The sequence below is a fragment of the Acanthisitta chloris genome, unplaced genomic scaffold, assembly GCF_000695815.1.
Source record: "Acanthisitta chloris isolate BGI_N310 unplaced genomic scaffold, ASM69581v1 scaffold2280, whole genome shotgun sequence".
NCBI classification, from domain to species: Eukaryota; Metazoa; Chordata; class Aves; order Passeriformes; family Acanthisittidae; genus Acanthisitta; species Acanthisitta chloris.
The window spans coordinates 108,875-134,663 of NW_008650981.1; the positions used below are offsets into that span (position 1 = coordinate 108,875).

A 25,789-nucleotide genomic window follows, 5' to 3' on the forward strand; every position below is an offset into this window, starting at 1 on the left:
TGATGAGAAAAGGGTTTAAGAAATTACATGTAAAATTTTTGCTTTGGGGAGAAGCTTTTTCTCTACAAAGAAGTAATAATTTTAGGAAAGCCCTAACAATGATTCCAAGACACCCAATGCCTCAGTGAGTCCAGAGGCACTTTCTGTTAGAAGCTGCCTAGACAATTCGGTTATCTCATTCCTGTTGTTTGGAAAGGCAGAGTCAGTCCCTTAATTACCTGAACTATTATCTCTTTCAGACACTGAAGATTCCTATTCATCATGCTGAGATTTGGGCAGCACCTCATCAAGCCCTCTGTGGTCTTCCTGAAGACTGAGCTCTCCTTTGCTCTCGTGAACCGCAAGCCGGTGGTCCCAGGCCGTATCCTTTCGAGCAGCTCCTTGCTGATTGGAGTCTGTGCTCTTGGGAGAAGCAGGAGAGGCTCGGGGTGCTTTGAAGGCCAGGTAGGATGCGACGTGGGTTTATTCTGAAACCAGGCACTGGAACATAAGATGCTTGATCAGTGTTGCAGAACTGCCGAAAACAGTTGCTTAGCAACTGTGACCTTAGAGGTGAATTTCTATTGACCTTTTCACCACAGAAGATGTATAAACAACCAGGTGCTACTAAAAGCATTTTAAAGTGTGTCTGAGGTGGTACTGTTTAGATTTCATATTATGCTAACTAACACATCCCACTTCCCTTTTAATAATGTCGCTTATTTTTAGATGTGGTAACTTCTTTATGGAGGATTTTCAACTTCTTCTGGCTGAATGTACACAATTTGTCAAATGGCAGTAGAATCCTGTATGAAGACTTTTTCTGGGGGGGGGGGGACAGATTGCTTTGATTAATTTAGGTAGGAATGGATAAAATAAACCATCTGTACAGTGCACACATTTCCTGATGAAAAAATGAAGCCTCATGTTAAAAGGTCTGAAGTTAAAAATGGTATAGGAACTTGAGTATGAAAGATGCTAAATGCACCTGATTAGTGTATTTTGTAGTGTGGTGTGTTATTTTCCAGTCAAAACTCTGCTGCTCTGTAACTTGTGCTGATTTCAGTGTCTGGAGGTGCAATTTTTCAGAAATAATCAAGACCGATCACTTTTCCCATAGGTGTTCATGGTAAAATTGTAGTAGGAACTCATTTGGGCAGTGACTCACTGTGTTTTGGGAAAAGAAGAAAATTGTCTGGAGTTTATTTAAAGTTTTCTTATTCTTCTGTAGTGATTCTTCCCCTGTACTCGGTGCTGGTGAGGCCACACCTTGAATCCTGTGCTCAGTTCTGGGCCCCTCAGTTCAGGAAGGACATTGAGGTGCTGGAGCAGGTCCAGAGAAGAGCAACGAGGCTGGTGAAGGGACTGGAGCACAAGTGCCATGAGGAGAGGCTGAGGGAGCTGGGGGGGTTCAGCCTGGAGAAGAGGAGGCTCAGGGGAGACCTTATCACCCTCTGCAACTCCCTGACAGGAGGTTGGAGTCAGGTGGGGGTTGGTCTCTTCTCCCAGGCAACCAGCAGCAGGACAAGAGGGCACAGACTCAAGCTCTGCCAGGGGAGGTTTAGGTTGGATATTAGGAAGAGATTTTTTACAGAGAGAGTGCTCAGGCATTGGAATGTGCTGCCCAGGGAGGTGGTGGATTCACCATCTCTGGAGGTTTTCAAGATGAGACTGGATGTGGCACTTAGTGCCATGGTCTAGTAACCACAGTAGGGTTGGGCTTGATGATGTTGTAGGTCTTTTCCAACCTGGTTGATTCTATTATTCTATGTCATTTCTTTCATAATTTAATGTATAATTTGAAATTTAGTGAACTTTAATATATTTTTAAACCCACAAATGTATTTCTTCTCAAATATGGAGCCTTCTTCTCTCCCATCACTTCTGTAGGTTGTAATTGTTCAGTATTGAACTTCTTTTCTACCTGCTTTGAATAGTGTTTGTGTGTACCAGAAGTCAGATCTCACTTGCTTATAAATGAATGTCAAAGATGCAGACTTCATAGAAACCTTAAAGGTGTAACTATCTCACCAATATATTTTAATTAATTAAATTAACAGGTTTCTGAACTTCAAGTTTCTGAAATATCTGATGCAAATCAAGGTGATTTACAGGTTTGTCATAACAAAAAAAAATTTCAAAGCTCTATAAAGACAGTATCACATCATTCACTGAGCCTGTACATGCCTCAGCATTATGTTGGTGTTGGCATTGTCTGGGTCAGAGAGTAAATCAAATGTTATCTGTACTGTGAGTGGAAGTTTTAAAAATATTAGTTAATGATTCTTGACAAATTAATTAGTTAAGTGAACAATTGTATCTGTTGTTAAAGAAGAGTATTTCAGATGAAGGATACTTGTTTTAAAGTTTTGTGAGCACCTAGGAATGACAGCTTAAGGAGCCTATAAAACTTAATTATTACAAGCTTCTTTCCTTCTTAAATAATTAAAGATTATAAACTCTAGTTGTATAGTTATTGCTGACTTTTGGCAGATACATTTATTTGCTCAAGGTTTAGCTTTGTTATCCCATAATGAGTATTGCAGCTTGTTTTATAGTGTCACATTGTTTTAATAGCTCATGTGTTGTAATATATAATGCAGTCTTTGTTTCTCCATTGAATAAATGCTCAGGTAATAAAGAACCAACCCTTTTCCTTTCTCATTACAATAAGGAAAAATTAGAAGAGATCTTGATGCAAAGGCTAGAATACAGTATGTAAAATAGAGCAATTTGCAGTTGTAAGCCTTTAAAATGTCTGTATAATGCAGCATTCATCTTGAGACCTGGCAGTAACAAGTGTATTTTCTTTGTTTTATTGCAATAATTTTATCTGCCTTGTCTTTGGCACACATGTGACATTCCTTTTCTTTTTTTCTTTTTTTTTTTTTTCCAGTAGAAAATAAAATATTAATGTGAGTGAATTAGTGAGACAAAGGAAATCATTTTGAAAGCCAGCTCACTCCAGGTGGTGCTTTTAATTAACTAGGAAGGTTGAAATTCCATCTTGAAACAGAACATAGTATTGGAGTTGTGAATTTGCTGTAATAGTTTTAAAATAAAGCTATACTCTGGAAAAAGTTCATTCAGAATGGTCTTGTGGAGTTCAGTGTTTGTGATCTGAGCAATGCCAAAGAGGCTTGTTCACTTAACACATTACCAGATTTTGTTTTTTTTATTTCCAGCTGCCAATCTTGTGAATTTAGCTTGACACTTGAAAGGCAAACTGTGCTAATAGTAACCAAAAGTAGGCAGAGTGAGAACATAGTATCCGTGGTAAGGAAAGAGTTCTCCTGTTCCTCTTTGCCCCAGCACTAAGACTTCTGCCTGACAGGAGCACATGAGTTCATGACCTCAAGAACCTGTTTGTATTAGGATTCCTTTGAGTGATTATTACAGATTCTTGAATAGGAAGGAACTGGAATTTTACTGTTGAGTATGGGATATCTGTCATTAAACTGAACTCTTTAGTGTGTAAGCTACAATACAGTACAATATTCACATGTGTTTTACAGTAGCCAACTTATCCACCTCTTTTGGCACAGCCAAATGGGGAGGGAGAGCTACACGTGGTTGGTGTGCAGGATCTCCAGTCCCTTTACTGTCACCTAATAGGAAAATGGATAAAGCTCAGAGGTGTCTGACCACAGTCTGTCTGGACATCATCACCAACTCCCATGACAAACTGAGGAGTGTACACCTGCTCTGCTCTTGCACATAGTTCAAAGGGAAAAATCCTTACCCTCTCTACTTGTCTGATTTCAGAGCAGCCAGGCACATGGTATTGGGGACAGTCTTGATTAATGAGATAGTGGGTTTTGGGGTGTACTTTCATGATGGTTTTCTGTTTTGTACAGAAATTGTGTGATTTTGTTCTGCTAATGCCTGTGAATGATTACAGAGCCGAGAGTCTCGGTGGGAACACGAATACTGTATGCAGTGCTTACCTTGGCAGTAAGTTGGGAGTGGGGAGGAGGTGAGGTGCTGATTTTGTAAGCTTGCTGGGATTTGTATGCATCTACAGGCACCCATACCCTTTTTCATGAACAGTAGAGTTCTTGTTTCCCCTAAGTTCTGTTATCTTGCTGCTCTGCAGAGGGTGACTGTAAGAAAAAGTCATTTGTGGCTCCCTTGAACAACTGTGTGGTTGTTTTGGAGGAGGAAGCTGTTCAATACCTGGAGTAGTACAGGGATGTGTTTATGGTCAGCAAATGCATTGTTTCTGTCACACAAAAGGCACAAATTGAACTGAATCAGCTCATGCAACCAGCATGAACTGAGCTTCTGCTTGGCTTCTTCTTGACATACCTCATTGAGAGCTTTGCTGCTTCCATAGTTCCATAGAGCAGAACTGTGCTGCTCTTTTAAAAAAATTCCATCTGCTCTTTGACATGGACTTCTCATGTTTTAATATGGTAACAAATACTTTGTGAATGATCTACCATTTTATTGATGTTTCCTAGCCCTGCACCAGAGCTTTGCATGGTTTTGCTCACATCTTCAATAAATCTGAACTGGTTTTTGTCACTGCCTTTCTCACTGCATTGTGCAGGGTACTTGCTTTCATCCTATGCTAAATATGAAAAATTAATTTGAACATTAGCAGAATCCATTTTGGGACCAGAACTTTTTATGATAAATAAAATTATTCATTTGTTATGTCCAATTTTTTTTTTTCGGTAGACAAGGTATTGATTTTTGGATTTGTGTTCAGGATGCCATAAGAAGAACTAGCACAAAAGGAACACAGCAACATTTGTAAATTGATTGAATGCAATATGTAATGACAGAGACAAACATCAGATCTATGGCAATACTATATTATACAAAACATTTTTCAGCAGTTTATTGAATTGGTTATTAAAAGGAACAGACCTTCCAGCTGAGAACAACCAGCTGAGGGTTATCAGGCCCAAGCAATTTTATAGAAATTTGTGGTGGACAGTTTGGCTCCTTTACTAAGGGGACATGTATTTGTGTATAATAAATTAGAATAAACACTGTACAACACCTTTTCATATGGGATTGATTATGAAAAGGTTTTTCCAGTTTGAAAAAAAAGAGAAACAAACAAAGAGTTTAACTGTCATACACTGAATTTTGCTGGACAATTTTGTATTGCTATTTTCATAGAGATCTAATGTTTCCCACTGAAAGCATTCTGATTGTGGGAAATAGATCATCTATAAAAATCCAAAGCATGTGATATTTTCTGGCAGCTTCATCACTACATGGAGTTAATGGTCATTATTTGTTGCTGAGACATTGTGCTGTTCTGTGAGTTACTGCAGCTTGTTCCTTTTATTAATGAGTAGAGAAAACATTAGTTGAACCAGATGCTCCTTCAAAGACTTGCTACCACCCTGAGCTGCAGTGTAATTGTTCTGGGTCTGTTGCACGGGTGGGATAGGATCCAGGGTCAGGCAATGTGAGAACAGCATCTGCTCTGCTGCACCATTTGTCTGGCTGGGAGCTTCCCTGTCATCTGCTGTCAGAACTGCTGTGTTACTTGAGAATGACATATTCTGTCTTGTCACCAATGTTTTCATAAAGCTTTCCTTAAAAGATTTGCTGTTAGAAAGAAATAATTCTTTTGAGTAGTATTGTTTGGTAATATATTTTAAAATGGGTTTTTAATTTAGTTATAGTCCTGGCAGAATTTCCGTTGAAGATAGCACACTGGCTCTGAAAACAGCAGTAGTATTCTCTCCCAGATTTGGTTGGAAATCATGGTATTTATCATGTATATGAAATTTTTAGTTACAGAGCTGCTGTTTATTGTGATTTAGTTACTTTGTAGGTTGCACATTTATCACATCTGTATTCATGCTACATAATTACGAATTTTATGAGTTTTAGCCTAAAGAAGTGTTAATATTTCCCATAAAACTAAGATTTAGAAAAGAAAGTTCAGTTATATTGCAGAATCTATAAATTTGCATCTAGATGTTGCAATAATGTACACTGCATGTTTGCAACTACCTGTTGTACATGTCTAACCCTGTGGGAAAGTACTTTTTAGTGCTTGTGACAGAAACTTCCTATGGATTACTCTTACTATTAGTTTGCTTTATCACAGTGTTAAGGAGCAGGGATGCTCCTTGTAGCTCTTTACTAAAGAGCTAAAAATAAGGGGGTTTGGTAAAGTCTTTGTACCATATATGAGACTGGACATAACAAGGGAGACACAGAATGTGGTTTGGTACTGTGAGGACTGAACTACTTTTATGAATTTCTCAAAATGTGTAATAACTCTAGAAGAAGAGAGTACTAGAGAGAGGATGCAGTACCTTTGCTGGTGCAGAAAAGACCTCCTGAATGGGAAAAATAGATATAAATTATGGATATTATTTGAAAATGTAGAAGTATGGAATATATCTCTTCATCAGGAATGCAGGGGAGATTCAGACTTACTTGTGTATTGTCAACATTTGATAAATTCGTTTTGAGATGCCAGACTGAAGCTGATGAGCATCAGTGAAAGCTCCCAAGGTTTTTTTCCTCAATAATCCCCCAAAGGGCCATGACTCTTCCTCATATGAGCAGTCCTGATCCCTCAAGTAGGAGTTATTAATGCAATAACATTTACTTGCACAAATGAGAGTAAGAAAAACAGTTCCTATGCTTAGTAGTTTTTAGATAAATGAAGTTCTGCTGTGCAGAGTGTGAGGAGTGGGACAGCACCTTTGACAGCAGCAAGCCAGTGGATCAGCTTCACTGTATTCTCAAGCTACCTTCTGGGAAAAAGGTTCTCCTCAAACAGCCTAAAGAACAACTGCTTCACTCTGTGTATGCAAACCACTTGAACTCAGTGGTGATAGAGAGGCCAGTTAATTATCTCAGGGCTGGAGTCATTCTGTTTGCAGTCTACAAACAAAGGGCTGGTGTTTGACTCACATTAAGAATTGCTGCTTCTGAAGATAACAGATTCAGGGCTCTGTGCACAAAAGCTTGTCTTTCTGACATATTTGTGGGGATGGAGTTCAACTGTCTCATTCAGTCTGATAAAAATGCTTTCTTTCCCTTCAAATCTTGTCTTGCTTGAAAGGTACTCACTGTTGAAGGAGGATGTACTTCACCATAAGGATAGACTATTCTGTTTGCACTGTTATATTTGCATTCATATATTGATGAAAGTCCTATTCAGAATGCTTTGTGCCAGTATTGTAAATAGAAAGGAAAAAAAATGAAAGTAATGGAATCAGAAGTATTTCTTGCTGCTTTGCAAATGGAGTAAAGTACCAATTAAATTACTCATTTGCACATACTCAGCAGATTAGTGGTAAGAATTTCTCTGATTGTAGCACAGCCTATATTGGAAGAGGTATTAAAAAAGCTGCCTTAAGGCCACATCTGGGAAAGGCAATAGCTCCTAGGTGGGAGCCTGGTGCATCTTTCCAAATGCCATGGAGGGATGAGCAGTCTCTTATTAGTTATGTGTTCAACCAACCTTCAAACCTACCTGTGTGGTGAGTAATGAGATCTCTGAAAAATGGGCAAGTAGGTTTGAGTAATGAGATCTCTGAAAAATGGGCTTGTAAGCTGTGTGTCATTATAAGTTGGATCTGTGCAATTAATTTTTTTTTTACTGCATTGCTAATACATACTAAAATTAAGCTAAAATATTTCAATTCCATTTTTTGTCTAATCCTTTTTATTCACCTGTTCAGCATTAGTGTTGGGAAGGTATATATGGCTTAAACTGTGTTATAAATGAAACTCTCTACTGCTTTGTGTGTTTCAGGGGCACTCACTGTACAGTTCTGAATGTGTGTTACAAATGTGTGTCTTCTAAAAGTGGAAATGTTTGTCCTTTTGAGCTCCAGGGACATGCAGAACTCCCATTTTGTCATGTTTACCTTCATTATCAATTTGCAAAGCATGTTAGTGTTTTCACATTGACTTACAGCTATAGTTTTATGGTAACTGACATAAGTGAATTTACTTTGAGGTTCCTGTCATTGGGGTGACAGAGATATCTGGTAAAAAAGAATTGATTTTAGCATAGCAAGAAGCCTGACTAAATGTTTAGTGAGAAAAGCCTCATTGTAAAGAGCTGGAAGAAATCAAGTTTAAAAGAGAGAGAAGCAAATCTATGTAAAATTTTAGCAAACTTGTGTATGAAAAGTGGCAGTGAAATGGAAGTGGGATTCAGAAAAGGTAACATGAGTGTCTCCTTTGAGGTTTAACTCAATGATTGGCATTCTTCTTTAAAAAACTGTGAAGTCCTGTTCATCTTATTACTCTCTACAGTACCTGACAGGAGGTTGTAGAGAGGTGGAGGGTAGTGTTTTCTTTCAAGGAACATGCAATAGGACAAGGGGAAATGGCCTTAAGTTGTGCTGTGGGAGAGGGGTAGATTGGATGTTAGGAGAAATGTCTTCGTCCAAAGGGTGGTCAAACACTGGAAGAGGCTGCCCAGGGAAGTGGTGGAGTCACCATCCCTGAAGAGGTTTAAAAGCCACGTGGATGTGGCACTCAGGGACGTGGTTTAACTGTGCATTTCACAGTGCTGGGTTAATGGTTGGACTTGATGATCTTAGAGGTCTTTTCCAACCTAAACAGTTCTATGATTCTGTAGATAATGAATAGTTGTAGTCCAGCAGTTATTTTCTAGTCTAGTAGAGAGCAAATTTGTAATTGGTGTGGTCATTGAACAAACCTGTAATTTTATGCTTTTTATCACATCAGTAAACCCCAAACAAATAAATGGATGATAGATAGCACATACTAGGGAGGTGTTTGCTGCTCTTGCACTTTTGCCACTATAGAAAATTTAAGTACCTGCATCAGTAGCAGATAAACACATGCTTTGCATTCAGGTACCAATATCCATGAACTTTAGCAAAGAAAGGAGTACAAAGACATTTTTTCCTCAGTACATAACTGAATTTAAATTCAGCTTTTTTTTTACTCTTAAGTAGTTTCTGGCTAATGAAGGAGATGACAGTTACAAGCCATTCCTGTTACAGTTTGTGCACCTTTTGTCCTCAATACAACCATCAGAATGTGATATGCAGCACACACACAGTTAACCAAGTCTGGGCAAGGTATTGCATGACTTGCTCTTACAGCAGAATATAATTAAAAGAGATGATTGGAATACATGGTTATTCATAATAGATGTCGCACAATTACCATAAGTAATGCAATACATGCAAAATCTCCATTTGTAATGAAAATGGATTTGCTGGAAAGTCAATTGGAAATTTCATTTATTGCTTATTGTTTCTAGCATATTGGAATATTTTGTGCTATTCAGTGTAATACAACTATGTGTTTTCTTCAAGTACATATTTTTGAGATGCATCTGACATGAATTTTCTGTTGCAGCTCCTAAGAGGAGATCTAGTGATACAGTGTTAATCTGTCATTCCCTCTCTTTGCTGTGAAGAACCTCATATATAGTATTTTTCTGTGGATGCAAACATTAATATTCCTTGGTGTATTATAACTGTGATCTAAAGAAGATATTTCTTAATTCCACAAGTAACCACCTTGTACTTCCTATATTTAAAGGACCTCTACCAATGATCTAAAGAAGATATTTCATAATTTCACAAGTTGTGAACTTCCTATATTTAAAGGACCTCTACCATGGTGGGGTGAGGAGCAGCAAAGGCCTCCACTCTGCATAAGCACTGCCTGGCAATTATGAAATCACCCCTGAGTTATCAACACTGTTTCCAGCCAAATCCCAAGCTGCTCCATACCAGCTACTGTGAAGAAGATTAGCTCTACCCCAGCCTGAACCAGTACAATCTTCAGCAGTAAGGAATGGAATAAAGGGCACACCATGTACATGAAAACTAAGCAGGAAGGGTCTCTAAAGATACAGGAATTAAAGAAGAGTGTGTCATCCTAGTACCTTCTCCAGGGCATAAAGATTGATATATGATGCTGTAGCTTAATCTCTTCAGACTAACTGGTCAGTCCTTTGAGGGTAAATCCATTTTACTGTGTTCCCTCAGTGAGTGAGATGCGGAGGTCTGAGTAGAGTCGAGTCACCAATACAGATTTATTCAGATTCAACTTAACAAAAAGAGAAGTATCTGCAGTACAATCGCTTCACTCAAGCAGTACTAGATTTTTGGATACCTGTGTGAAATAGTTTGAGTTTGGAGAAGCAAGACCTCAGCTCTGATGGGCTTCACTCTTCTGGCATCTGTTGTTTTTTAGGTAGGACAAAGTCCTTCCCTCCCTCTTTTCCTCCTCTCCATCCCCATAGCATAGTTAACTCATGCCCACTGCTGTGCTTTCCCCCTCTGCCTGCTCAGGAAGGGAACACATACAGGATCTTCCACTTTGGTGTGTGCCCAGAGCTGCTCACCTGTGCTTCTTTGTTCTGGAAATGCTTTCCTCTGTGGGTTTGAAGTGGCAAGTGAGACTATCAAGTACAGTGATTCCAAATGGCCCTATAATTGCTTTGCAGAGCTTCAGCTGAGGGTCAAGCACCTTCTCTGAGCAAGTAATTCGGGAAATTATGTTTTAGTAGGTTGCTTGTGTAAAGTTAGGTATGAACCTAGCAGACAATGGAGACTTTGTTGTAAAAGGAGGCTACAGTAGGAAATGGAGTGCATAATTCATGGATACAGATGCTTTTCACTTTATCACTTATACCATAGGTAGGTTTCTGAGGCTGAACAAGTGTGTGGAGTGTGCTATTCATTTGCTAATGTGTTTTACTTGTATTTAACGTAATGTTCCTTGTAACCCGCTGACTTCTACTGTCTCTGATCAAAACATAAACCTCAGCATCTCTCAGTGATCTCTCTTGAGCAAATGTTTGAAAAAAGTTGAAAATTCCCCTACTGATGCTCCAGTGTAACATTGTACTGCATTCAGATGAGTAACCTCTACAGAAGCTGCCTAGGAGCAATTAGTTTTAGTTCAGGATTCAATGATCTTTATCTGTTAATAAATAACAACAGGGAATGTCTCGAGATGGCCTTGTTACGATTTGTTTCATAAAACTGGAAATTGTGTCCAATGAGTATGAGTGAATGTAGGTGAATTTGGAAATTCTGCTTTTTATGCAGCCTGCTCTAATGAAGTTTGCGTAGCCAAATACAAGGTTTTGCTCTGATGTGTGTGTAAAAATTTAACTATCTGTGAATGTATTTTACAAATGCATCTTGTTTGGTTCTGTGTTTCTTTTTTTCTATCACTCCCAGGTAGAATTTTCCTGGTTGCAGGGAAAGAATGTATGATATAGATTATATATTTAAATTATGCCATAGAAATTAACATTGCTAGAATTCAGACATTGCAGTTGAGACACAGTAAGCACACATTTCAGGAACACTTTCTTAGGCTCTGTTTAGTTAATGATGTTTTAGTTGGGCAAAGTCTGGCTCATTTGAAATGTAATTCACTTTACTATGTTCATACATCAAGGATAAAGTTGAGAAAAAACATTGTAAGGACATAGCTCAGTAAATAAATGGCATTCCTAGACAAGAAGAAACCCAGAGGCCAATTATGAAAACATTACATTTCTGCTGACATTCTTGAATTCAAAATCATGTGTAATTTGGGGAGCAAGATGAAGAAGGGAGAAGTAGAGAAATGGGAGAGGGAAACAGGGTTATATATATGTGAACAAATTTCTAGGAATAAAAGTCTTAGACTGACAAAGGCATCAATAAGAGCTATAGCTGTAAATCTGAACGTGGAGATTCCTGAACTGTGAGCAGTGATTTTTTTTTCCCCCTTTTTTTTTGTTGGGTTTTGGTTTAATCTTTTTTTTTTTTTTTTTATATTGGAAGTTAATTTAGGGACTGAAACAAATTGTTGGAGTTGAGGAGCATTTGTTATTATCTGATACTTTGAAATCAGGATAAACTTCTCTTTAAGGTTAATAAGAAGCTATTACCTTCATGGAGGAGTGATAATGGTGGAATCTGGGTTGACATGGAGAAAATCAGAATAATTTATCTCTTCTTCTCTCACTGACTGATGTGGACTGTTAGGGGGACAACAATAAGCTGTGACATTTTTGCCATTCTCAAGTCTTCAAAATGGAATCTCATCTTCTTTAGAAGAAAGATTGACATAAGAAGGAAGGGAAAGATGTGCATTAGGAAGTGAAGTCCAGATAATTGGATAACCTTTCAAAGAAGAGATGGGTCTTATTTTTGAAGAGATATCATTTAACTTTGAAAATCATAATGGAGAATTACAAATAAAACAGCTTTATTGACCTGCATCTTGATATTCCTATGAGGAGCTTGAAAGGAAACATAAACTTACTCTATTGCTAGATGTCTATTAATAGCTAATTTAGAATTTTTTAAAATTCTGATTAACTTATATATTAATGATTGGATTTCTCTAAGTTTAAACACTTCTGTGAATTGCATTCAGTGTTTGGCAAAATTAAATTTACTTGAACTGCATCTGAAAGAAAAACTGATGTTTAGGGATTTTGACTTTGCCTGTTCATGAGGACATATCAGGGTACCTCTGCCAAGAATTACCTCCCTACCTGCAATGATCACCAGCAATGTTGCAAACAATCTAATGCTTTCTTGTTTGAGCCAAATGCCTTCTGTCTCAGTGTTCTGTTGAAACTTTTGGCACATTTGCAGAATGGAATGACGTGCTCTTCCCCCTGCCAATTACTTTAGCTCCAGGTAGTGCAAATTAAAGACAAAATTAAGGCAAACTTTTAAATATAATTCATTTTGCATAGCTCTGTTGTGGTGGAGAGGCATTTTGTGGGGAGCAAAAACTCTGTAAGAACTTTGAAGTGGGATCAATGTATTTTTCAAATGACTCTCCTTAAAAAATTTTAGTGAGAGATTTCAGCCATGGCTGCTTACGTGGAGGTGCAGAGCAACTAGCAGAGTATTGCAGGGAAGTTGTTTTTTCTTTTTGACTGTGTTTCTTTGGGTTTTTTTTGGTTTCCTGCAGTCATTTGAATGAATGCAGAACATGGAATTGCCACCCTTCTTAGGCAGTGGGAAGACTTTTAAGATAAAAAAAAAGAAAGCCACCTAATTAGGATCCAGTCATGTGGAAGGATGCTAATGACAGCTCTTCTCAATTAATGTTTCCTTACTATGACCCTATCAATATTAATTAAATAAGTTATACTTGCTTGTCTTTCAAAAAATTCTGAATTTGACCTGGAGAAAGTTCATCACAAAAATATTGCAGAGTTGTGTAATTCTATTTTTATCTTAATCTGAATACAGGGACGTTAATGGAGCACTGCTGACTTCACACAATATTTTGCTGAGGGTATTTTAGCTTAGAAAACAATGAAAATATTCCCTTTTCCTCTCCAGTTCCTTAAGAAAATAAAATGCAATGCAACTAATATCCATTATGACTTATAAATACCTCATGGTATTAAATATTTTTTTTTAATTTGGAGAAGATTCCTTCTTACATGAAGGTTAGGTATTAGCTGAAAGGATCTGATGCAAACAGATGTTTGCAGAAAGGAAAACCCAAGAAACACCTTGCACCAGCATTTATTTATCAGTTCTAGGAGCAAACCAGGAGAGAATTTTGAGCTAAACAGCACTGCTTTCCAAAATGCTTATCACATCTAGCTTGGTTTTTATCATGCAGATCAACTAGTCGCTTCATTTTCTTGATTTTTGCACAGTTAAAAGTTAGAGGAAATGTTTTAGTTTGGTTATCTGCTGAGGCTATATAATGGCATTGGTGTGGATCTTACCCAGTCTGCAGCACCACAGAGAGACCAAGTCAGACTGTGTGCTAGAAAGCACATCAGGCTCAGGTTGGCCTCAGAAGATGTCTTGAGTGGAAATAATGAGTTTTATGGAGGGAGTGAGGGGCTGTAGCACTGTGTGCAGCTATGTACTTCTCTGCTGAGCTCCTTCACCTGCATGTAAAGTTCCCTCTTGTGATGATTGTTTTTATAACATTCATTACATCCTTATACACAAATCTTCAACTTGTTTGACTCATTTTTAAACTGCAGGGACACAAGATGTCAATATGAGATTTATTTTTTTCTGGATATGTGAATGATGTTCTTAATCCAAACCTCTAGTGAGAGTCCAGTTCAGGCTTTATTCATACTTAAACAAGAAAAACCTGATCCGTTTATCTGTCATTCACAGCAGCATTGTTTGATTTCTTGTAACCCTGATATGTGGTGCAGATTCTTTATTCTGGTTGATGACTGTTTTTTAGAAACCCATGGATTTATCTGCTCATTTGTATATGTTGCAGTGCTTGCAGAATAGAGGATGGTCTGTAAAACTGCTAAAACTAGGGGTATTTTTTGTGTGTGAATCAAATGGATGGTTTTATGTACCTGCCTTAGTTCAGAATTGAGAGAATTATATGTGGGATGTATTAGGAAATGTAGTGGGGCTTCATCATCCTAATTTAAATTACGGGATGCATAATAATGAGCATTTTTATATGAAATGGATACAAAGAATCTGTCACTACTAAATGAAAGGGTAAAAAAATTAATATTTTAATCAAGCAGTAGAAATGCAAGGTCCCCTTCTGTGCAGTGATTGGATTGCTGTTGTGCCCATGTATTAAAAAGAAACTACTGCTTTTGAGATATTCCTCCATTTTTTCCACAGAGGGTGTGGTGAGGGGGCAAAGAAAGGAAATGATGTGTGGTCCAACTTTGAGTCTTTTCTCAGGTCCCCCTTGATCTTTAACCATCACATTGATGGTACCTGAATGAATTTAACTTTGTGCCTCAGCTGAAGTGTGGTCCATAGGGGATCATTTTAAATTGCCTACAAGACATCAGAGTGAAAAAATAATGTGATTTGATAACTGTGTTTTGTCACGACTGAAAAGGCACAGAGAGATGCTCTATTTGTCTTTTTAAATAATGAAAGTTGAATCAAGATTGTCATCTGATCTGTCAGAGGATTCAGCAGCAATAACTATCTTCCATCTCATTACTTCTCCTTCCCTTTTGAAACTTTTTAATCTTTGCAAGAAAAATTGTCAACTGCTGTAGATCTCCTGTGTTTGTTGTGCCCATTTGCTACACAAGATGAGGATACAGACTTACTTCTAAAGTCTATTCACTGAGTTGGTGATGCTGTGAGGAGATGTTTGCCTTCTCAGCTGTCATAGAGATCTCCTGTGTTCCTTATCGCTGCAGGTTTGAAGTGAAAAAATAATTACTTACTTATCTAATTATGTTTTTAATTCATTTGGTTGCTTAAAATAGTGGTTAAAGTTTTTTATGCCATTTATGTTTGGTGGCTTAGATTTTCCAAAGCCATTGCTGAGATGCTGCTGCTGAGGGACTCCTGTGATAATTGTTTCAATGTGTGGATGGGGACAGTTGCATTAACTTCAAAAGGACCAATATTTGTCCTTCTTGTAGCAACATGTGTATTCTTGTTATTCTTTCCTTGTTATTCTATTGTTATATCTGTTCCAGCTGATCAGTAGTCACAGATTGTTGTTTGTTTCTACTCACAAAGAAGGGTAGAAGATAGCTTAGGAGTCAGATACTCTGAAGCATAAGGAATTTGGGAATATTTTCCAGTGGCAATCCACATATTTGGGAATATGTGACCATTAAAAATACGTATTTACAAGTGCTTTGTTTAAAAATGGAAAATGCCAGGACAAATACTGAACAGAAAAGGAAGAAAAATGGTGTGGAGGTATAATAATGTGTTCCACTTTTCTCATGAGAGACCTTTGACTGTCCCACTGTTGCAGGGCTGAGTGTGAGTTCTTCCCTGTGAGTTCCTTGTCCTATTGTCCTTGTTCCTTGTATTGGAGTGCAATGAAAACCAGCAGACTCATATAAAGCTAATGTTATTCCACATCTTGAATCTAATTTTTGTTCCTTGTCAGTTGAGCTGCTGCACTCTGCACAGCCTCTGCTGTCAGAGCCACAGAATTCTGAATATCTGTTTAAGAAGGTCCTTTGTGACTTCCTAATTATATTTCATGACAGTCTTGCTTTGTTCAGTATAATAATGAAACAGAAAACTTTCAAAATTAGTTTTAATATAAACATATAATATATGCATCACAGTGATAAACCTTGAAAAGCTGCCATTCCCAGGGAGTAATTAAATATCATTACCTTTAGTGACTACTGGATTGTCTGTAGTTTGTTAAGTAAAGGGAAGCATAAGTGTGCTGCATATACTGAAAGCAATTCAATTTGCCCAATTAGCAAAGTTTAAGATGGATTTCAGAGTATGATTCATCTTATGATATTAGTTGTTTTGTGCCTTTTGATGTAAAAATGTTAGCCTCAAAATGTTTTCGCTTGTTATATTGTTGAGGCTTAATTTAACTCTCAAACTTTCTATGCAGATTCAGTAGAAAATTAAGTTTAAAATATCCATCCCATAGAAAAGAAGAAGGCAGTCATCTTTCTGTCCTGCTCCTTGGAGTAAGTTGTGGTTGGCAGTCTGAATAGTGAGGATGTAACATCACCTGCTGTTTTCTTTGGGCTTTGAAGCTGCTCTGTTAGGAACTGATGCCCAGGGCCTAACCTTCAGCACTGGACAGTACTTGGTAACAAGGATGTGATGCTGCATTTGGCACTGACAAAAGGAAGTAGAAAAGTAATTAGTTGAGTTTGACTCTACAGATGACAGTGTAGTCAGCTCACTTCAGAATATAAAAATACCACAAATGATAGACATTTGGAAGTAGTTTCCAATAACTGGAAAATGTCTCTTCACTGGAAAATACTTTTGCTGAAGCTATGGAAACAGTAAGAAATAACTCAAAAGCTGGTAGGCTGTTTATTCCCTGTTCCCTCCAATACCTTTTGGCAGCTATGAGAGATTTGGAACAGTAGCAGGCAATATGAAAGAAAGCAATATTTTCCCTGAGTTCTTCAGAAAGCAAAGGTAGATAGAAAGAAATAGAATTAAACTCTAAATGTGAACGTGACTTTGGTTAGTATGTGAGCCAATAAAGCTACTGCAGCACTGAGAACTTTACTTAGAGCTCCACCATGCTAAACTCTAGTCCTAGGAGATAAACTAAGGTTTTCTCAGCTGTCTTGAGTTTGGGTGGATGAAGGGCCTGATGGAAACAAGGCATTAATGGGAATGGTAACACTTGCTCCTGCTCTATAACTGCCTCCACCCAAAAGGAAGGGATACTAGAGCTACCAGAGCAGTCAGAGACACTGGAACACACCAGAGGCACTAGAGCAGAACTGGATAACCACCACAAATGCAAGGTTAGACTAACTGGGTTATATGCATTTGGTAGCAGAGGATGGTTCTCTTCTGTCACAAACCGTGGTTAAGACTAACTGGGCCATTTGCTTTTGGTAGCAAGATTGTTTTTCTCCCATCTCAAGTAAAACTGGCTTATCTGTTAGCTTGCTGGGACAGAGCAAGAATGAAATGGCAGTAGAAACTTCTAACACACTCAATTTGCTGCAGGAGGATCCACAGAATTTTGAATTTTCTAGTGGGGATGGAGAAAAAATTTTGCAATGCATAATTAAGGAATAAGGATGCAGTCAGTTTGCTGCATTTAAACTCTTTAGATCATAGAATTCTATGTGATGTTAGTTATTAGCTCAGTTAAAATGTCCCAATTTATTCTCCAAAGCTGCACTGGTGTGGTTGTTTCAACTATATTTCTGTAAATTAGAGATGCCAACAGACAAATGTTGCTAAACTAATAGGGAGAAGAACATTCTTATTTATATACTCAAGTCATATTCAACAGAATTCTTGAAATTTTGCTAAACTAATGATTCAAACAAAACAATTTTTAAAGAATAAGCAATAATTCCTTGCTTTTCCTTCTGGACTGACCTTTCAAATCTGATTTCCACCTGTGAAATCATCAGGCTTAGCTTGTCAGTGCACTATGGCAAGGATCTGATTCTGTGAAATCATCAGACTTAGCTTGTCAGTGCACTATGGCAAGGTCTGGAGTGAGGAGGGGGTGTCCTTTTTTTTCTTGTAGTGTTTGGTTGCTTCTTCTACAGTTTAATACTTGACTGAGTTGATTTTGATTGCTTAAAAGCACATTGCCCATCAGTGGTCCGAGCTAGATAAAGACCTGAAGAGCATCTCATGTCTTTCTGTGAAATCATCAGACTTAGCTTGTCAGTGCACTATGGCAAGGTCTGGAGTGAGGAGGGGGTGTCCTTTTTTTTCTTGTAGTGTTTGGTTGCTTCTTCTACAGTTTAATACTTGACTGAGTTGATTTTGATTGCTTAAAAGCACATTGCCCATCAGTGGTCCGAGCTAGATAAAGACCTGAAGAGCATCTCATGTCTGCTGTAATCTAATGAATTTGCTTCTTTTCCCATATGTAAGGTACTATAATAAATTAAAGACAATCTGATAAAAAGGTTGGTTTGGTCTATTAATCTTAGACTCAAAGACTCATTTAGGAAGCAGCCAATTTGTAGCTAGGAGGAAAGCTAGATTTTAATAAGCCTTTTGTAATCTGGTAAACTACACAAATCTAAAAAATGTTTTGTCCCTACTTGTACTTCCTGTGGATTTTGAACATATTCTTCCTTTAATTACTTTTGCATGTCTCTGCCTATCATGTGTGTGTGTCTCATCTAGGAGATTGTGGTGGGGTGGAGATACTCAGTAAAAATCACATGGACTATGATTTCTTAAAGCATCTGCTTAAATCAATACATAACTTCTAATGGCTGCTTAATGACTGCCTAAGAATCCCTTACTGCTTTTCTTTTTCTTGTCAAGGGAAAGGGTTTTGATGTGAGTTTAAAAAAAAGGCTGTATTCATGCAAAACAAGTATTTTAGATTACTTGCTATAGTAGTTTGTTAGTAACTATTTACACTGATAACCTGGGGTGAGCTTGATGTTTTTGATGTTAGGTATTAATAAAATAGTGCTGTTTTAGTGCCACAGCTGAATATGCCTCTTTTATTTTTTTTATGATGGTTTTAATCCACCACAGCAGATTTTGAGTCATGTTGAGATATAGTATAAATCATTACTTGCAAGAATAAGGAGATATTGCTGGCAACAAAATTTCTCTTCTTTTTTTTTTTTGCCTTTCCTGTTTCCTTGCATAAATATTATGTTCTCATCTTGTGCACAGATAACTCTAGTCAGGGATCAGTTTCCTGTATCAGTTATGGCTCTGTGCATGAGTCCTGGTTAGGATCACTAAGAAGTAACCCATAGTAACAGTAGAAAATATGATAAACTTACTTCAACTGTGAAGAACATGATGTTTAGGTGTAGCAAGTGAACTCATCTTTATATCAGGATTTGATAGAGCTGAAAAACTCCTGTTTGAAGTTTCAACCTACTTCTATGTCAGGAATGAATATTCAAAATCATGATCCTTCTTTTAAATGGAGATGCATCACATAGACTCTAAAATCTAAATGATATGTGCTAGTTTCATTTGGAAGTATAATTAATGTGTATAATGTCATTTAACTGTTTAATGAACTCTGCACAATGTAATGGAATACAAATATTTGACCTTCCTGACAGTGACTGATGGATTGAAGTTGCACAGCATGATATCATTAGAATGTCAAATAACATCATTATTCATGATTATCAGGAATTATTCAGGTGAAATGGCAAATGTAATGGAAAGCTATTATTTGTGTGGGGGCCACAGATTGACTTTCTTTGTCAGTGCCAGACTTTTGATGATACAGGGGGAAGATACTCAGATTTATTGAGCTACAAAGAATTAATGTTATAGGTTAAACAAATGTCAGTAATATCCAAAAAGTATTTCTGTAGGTCAGGTCACGTATCAAGTGTCTAAGAGTAACTACTGGAGGTAATGTTTTAACTTCTACTTTTACTTCTGCTAAGTATTGAAAACATCTTTAGCTTACAGGGATTTGCAGCATCAGATGCTATCAATAATCACAGATTTCTGGCTGACGTTTTTGATCAGTAGAAAGAAAAAATACCATACAAACTCTTTGCAGTAGAACTGCAATTTCACCCTCTTTTCTTAAAGGCCTAAATGTGCAGTCCAGACTTTTGTTCCAAGAGGTCTTTGTATAGAATTTAAACTGAAATTGCGGTTCTTTCACTTAAATTTTTGAGAATTTGATGGCCTGGATCAGCAAGTACTGCATACTTTTGAACAAGCCACCCAGATGCCTGAAGCTGAGCATGCACTTAAATTATGGCCTATCGAAATAAATGATGAGTAACCTGTGTTGATTTGGATAATTAAGATCTTAGACCTGAGACATGAATGAGCTCTGAAAATGAATTTTGCCTACTGGGACAAAAACTGTAATAATGTTGTATGCCATGCTTTCTGCTGAATCTGAGTCATGCCATAAGATCATGTTTTGGCCCTGACCTGCAGACACAAGCTGTGCTACTCTCACCAGTGGGAAGTGAGGCTTAAGAAGGGGCTGCAGCTGCTATATTCACAGTGAGAATGGGATGAAGCTGCAAATTATTTTACTGACTGCACAGAACAAGCAATTTTCTCAGAATTCCTGGAATATCTGTAAGATTTGGCAGGGGACAGTGATGGTGGTGGTGTATATAATGAGTATTTGGTGCACAAATTGGCTTTTATTAAGGTGATGGTCTATAGATAGAACAGTGGCTGTACCAGGGTATGGGCAAGGGCAGAGCAGGAAAGCTGTGCAGTGGTGGTTCCATTTGATGCTGTGGGAACATGTGCATTAATGTAATTTTTGACTGAGACACAAGGATTGTGCCTTGGCTTTAGGTTATGTATATGTTAGGTGTTTGTAGCTTTAGTCAGGGATAGATTTCCCTACTCACTTCCTAGCACAAGCACTTCTGTGCTTTGAATCTTTAAAAATCCATGATGGACCGTGGCAGATAGCTAAGACTAACAATCTTCCTAATTCCTGTAGACACCTAGGTAAATATATGCTATCTGAAGATGCCATAACTATTGCTGTGAAGAGGTACTACTACAGTTTAACCATATACAGCAAGGAATTTAGTAAGATTGGCTTTTGTCTTACCTTCACTGTTTTATTTTGTGGTTTCTGTTGAGTTCTGTAAAGCCTCAGCATCTTGTTTTTCCCCCCGTAGTTATACTTGCAGTAATTTTGAATGCTTCTTGTTTTCTATATTAAACCTAAGTCCCAGTCCTAATGCTCTAGTTTACCTTTTGTTCATGATATTCAAGTCTTAAAACCAGGCTGAAGTTGGCAGCTTGGGAATTTATGTGGAAACATATTTTCTCTTAAGTCCCTGTACAATGTAAATGTGCTTGAATGGGCTGACAGAAGGCTAGGTGATTTCCAGTACTTATTTTCAGGGTGTTAAAAACTTCTGAATATTCTTTTGCTCCTTGCTGCCCTGGGCTTCTACCTCAGTCAACAGGTTTTCAATCTCACCAGAACTCCCACTTCACAAGTTGTCAAATGACTGCTCAAGCAGTAAATGGAAACCTTGAACATGGCATGTGTGTGTGTGATTTGAAGTACTCGTTATTACCAGCGAGCTGAAAAGTTGCCTATCCTTGAATATGCAAAAGATGGTGAGATATAACCCTTTACTGATTGTGAAAGTCTGGTGACGGGGAAGAGAGATGTTATTGTTGCCATATTTTTTTTTTTCTTTCTAAAGCACTGGAATGCAATTAAAAAACTCTGGAGTTTGCCAGCTGTTCATCTCTCCAGCAGCTGGGTGGGCACTGCCTTACAGCCCAGGGAGCTGCAGCTCCAGCAATGATGTGGCTTGGTAGCAGCACAGTGATATTCCTGTGCCAGCAAGCTGCAGGCCAGAGCCAAGGGCTCTCTAGGGCCCTGACCTGTCCTGGATACAACACAAACACATTCCTATGCAATTTTCAAAATCCTGTTCTGTTATCTCATTGCACTTACCATACAGAACAAACCAAACGCCAAAGAGCTGTAAAGGTGGTGCTAATTTGACCTCTGTGTACTGCTGTGAACAGTCCTTATTCATTTAAGTTCTTACTACTGATTGAAATGAGATCACTTACTCTAAGCTAGTTTTACTAAGACTTTGTAGGAGCAGGTGCTGTATTTATATAGCAAAAATATAATTTTAAAGTTTTATGAAATCAATACAAAATAAAAGATATAATAATATCTTACTTGATTTGGTTACCTGTTTATAACCTATTCTAAATGAAAGCAGTGATATATGTGTGGAGCCAATGTTATTGTTTTGGAGATTCAACTGTCTTAAGTGAGGTTTCCAGTTTTGGGCTAAATTTGCAAGTAAAGGAGTGGAAAGGATTTTGGATGTAGGATTTTGGAACAACCATAAGTATTTATCATGTGTGTATCATGATAACCTTTAAATGTTATCATTTATCTTCAGACTGGAAGAGTTAATTCCTTGCCAGATTTGGCAGAGGAGCATTAGGTAGGCAGTAGAGTAAGAGGTGAGATATTAAGGTGACCCAAAATGAAGATTTTACAGGGTGTTGCCTTTTATTAGACAGTAGAGAAATGACACGGAAGTGATTCTTTGAGGCATAAATCCATAGGAAAACACTTTGAGTTTGGGTGGGGTTTTGAAATTATTTTCACTACTTATGAAACACTTTGTTTATAGTATCATTAGTGATACAGAAATGAAGATTGGTTTCCTGTTTAAGAATCATATTTCTCTAGAAGCTTTTGAAATATTTTAGTAAGCATATGATATTGTAATCACACTATAGCTTAAAATATATCTGTATGAGAATGTAATTAATATATTCAGATACTCCTGGTATTGTTTATCAGACATGTGTTTTATTTTTGAGACTTTGCAGCACTAGTACTGTATAATTTAATTTGCTAATTCCATTCTCAGGTTAGTTTGCTGCTCTAGTCCAGTACTTGTGCATATGTTATCTCGCCTGATGACATGGAAAAAATTGAAATGGATAAAAATGCATTTTAATGAGTTTTAATTGCCTGTATTCAAAAGATATATTGAAGTAGAAATAGCTTTGTGAACCATTAGAGTTATAGGAGCAGATCTAAATTCTGTAAGGGTGGAAAGGTTTATATTTATCTCAAACTGAATGGTAAGAGAAACTGAGTTATGATATGGAAAATAAACATGACATTTAGGTTTAGTCTTCTATCCTTTCCAGCACGGGTGATTTGGGTTTTCCATAGGAGTACACATTTGCTGCAGACTATACTTGAAAGAGGACTAATCATTCCCAAGTGTGCTATGTGGTGTTCTTTATCTCATTGTGCAGAGTCTCTCAGCTCCTTTTCCTTTGGCTCTACAGGCAAACAAACAGCAAGCAAAAAGAAAAGCCCTAATTTAATGATTACTTGCTTGCCTTAAAAAATAGTGGGGTGAAAATTGCACCTCATCAATTTTTTGTAGCTATTATTAGTCGGGGTATGTGTTCAGCACATACTTCAGTTTCTCCCAACTATGGAAACTAATAGGTTTTTAAGGTTTCATATGCCTACAAGAGCAGGACATTAATTTCCTCCTAGAAAGTATGTTTCTCAGAAAAATATGTTAATGGATGACATGCTCATTTAGAGGTTTGTAAAACAGCTTGATTAATATGGGATTTGACATGTATCTGTATTTATTACCATTTTTTTTGGAGATTGGTACCCTGCTTCAAAAGATCTCCTGTCCCATAAAGGTAATAGAGACACATAAGTTTAAAAAAGGAATGACAGATCCAAAGAAGTCTTGTTACCACTCTCAGATGGAGAATTTGGTGATCATGACAAACCCTATGTCCTTAAGGCTCTTAGGTGTCAGCAGGTGGAATTCTTTTGGAAAACTATCCCTGCTATGTCCCATCCTGAAGTCTGAGTCTTTTCTGTAGACTTGTAGGGATTCTCAGGTCTCTTATAGTGAATTTCATTGAACAATAATTAGCTTTGATCTAAAAGATGCTGTTTTCCTATGTAATAAAGAAAATCTCCAGTCTCCTAGGACTTTAGTTTGCCTTCCTGCCTGACCATGGATTCAAGTAGAAGTGTCAGATATTTATTATAAGACTGTTCATATTTGTGACTGTTTCTATATAGAAGCAACAAACTGGAATAATATCTTCATTAAAATAAAATCGAATTAAGCTTTTCACAAGTCTGCTATTTTGAGGTAAATATGGAATAAGGAGAAAACTGTTTCATCTTAAAGAAACTGGTATTTGAATTCAACCTTTTTTCATCATCTGAAGGGAATGTTGATTTTCCAGCAATGTGAGGCTGCATATTGTAAACATAAAGACATACTAGAATGGCTACACATCGAGTTCTTCCTCATAAACACCTTTTTAGTCTGGTTTAGCCACTGAAAACAAGTACTGTTGTAGTGGCACATGTAGTTCTGTTCCTGATGTAGTAAAGTTTAAGGAATTAATAACAGCTTAAAGACAGAATGAGTAGCTGCCTCACATGTCTCCATGTGAATGTAATGGCTGTGTTATCTGTGAGGAACTGATGGCTATAAAATGAAATGCATTTAAATACATGCCTGAAGATGATTAAAATATCATACAGAACCAAAGCACTTCAGCTGTAGATATTCATTAAAGTGACCATTAATAACTTACGATATAAAGGAATATTACTGTATTCATAAATTTTGTATGCAGATTTTATTAAGCTGGCATGTTATATGAATTGATTCCCTGACATCTTCTGGCTGTGGCTGTATAGATAATAGTGTCTTGTTTGAGTTTTCTATACTCCAGGAATTCTGATTGACTGTTTCTAGCTAGAAATTACAGTTTTGTTCTGGATGGCAATTCTTTCAACTAGCTGGCAATCAAAGAGCATAATTATACTGTTGTGTTTGGAATGGCCATAGTGTTATGTCAGTGTTTCTGTCACAAACTCCTTTTTTTTTTTTTTTTTTCCCCCAACGCTTATAACCTAGACCTAAAAAACATGCTCAGACCTGTCAATTACAGTTACAATGTTTTTAATCTCCTAATTGATCTTCTTCCCTCCACTCCTTCCTTTCCTCAGTGAAATGTGGGATTCCATTCTGTACACATTTATTAATCAAAGCATTAACCCAAGAAAGTTGAGAAAACACTAAGGGTTTGGTTCATTAGAGAGTTGCATGCTGTGGTCGAAGCTTGACCTTTTCACAAGAATACTATTAAATAAAAGCTGAAAATTGGACTTCCATACCCACTTCTTTTTCTCTACCCATTGTTGAAATGACTATCTCACCAGGCTACTTCCAACAAAATGAGCTTTCCTTCAGTTATTAGAGCTGCTCAAAGAAGTGGGTAAACTCCAGGTTTTAATTATTGGCTCTCACCCTCTGAAAATACATAGAGAAGACATTTCTGTGAGCCAAGAGTTTATTGCCCTAAGTACTATGAGGATTTCCTGTGAATTTTGTACTTAGACTGGAAACATTATTATAGATCTGAAAAGGATGTGTTACATGATTTAGTGTGGCAATGTTTTGCTAGGGGAGGGTGTTGCAGGGGTGACTTCCTTGAGAAGCTGCTTGAAGCTTTCCCCATGTCTGGTAGAGCCAATGCCAGGCTGCTCCAAGGCAGACCCACTGCTGGCCAGGGCTGAGCCCATCAGGGACAATGCAGTGCCTCTGGGATGGCATGTTTAGTAAGGGGGAGAAGTTAATGGAGGACTATTTTGCATGGGAAGGACTCACACTGAAGCAGGGGAAGAGTGTGAGAAGTTCTACCCCTGCAGAGGAAGGAACAGCAAAGACAACGTGTGCTGAACTGGCTGCAGTCCACATTCCCTGCACCACTGAGGGGGAGGAGGGAGAGAAAATCATGAGTAATGTTAAGCCTGGGAAGAAGGTAGAGGTGGGAGGAAGGTAGTTCTAAGATTTGGTTTTATTTCTCATTAATCTAACTTGATTGGCAATAAATTAAATTAATTTCCCACGTCAGGTCTGTTT

The 25,789-nt window shown here is 37.6% G+C and overlaps 1 protein-coding gene across 1 annotated transcript in view; it reads left to right on the forward strand.

Moving 5' to 3' along the window:
* Positions 1–261: 261 nt before the first annotated feature.
* The window catches only part of FHIT (fragile histidine triad), a 416,581-nt gene continuing 391,053 nt past the window's right edge, over positions 262–25,789 (forward strand). Inside the window, 1 exon segment of the mRNA XM_009071094.1 lies at positions 262–361. Coding sequence (XP_009069342.1) covers positions 262–361 — 100 coding nt within the window.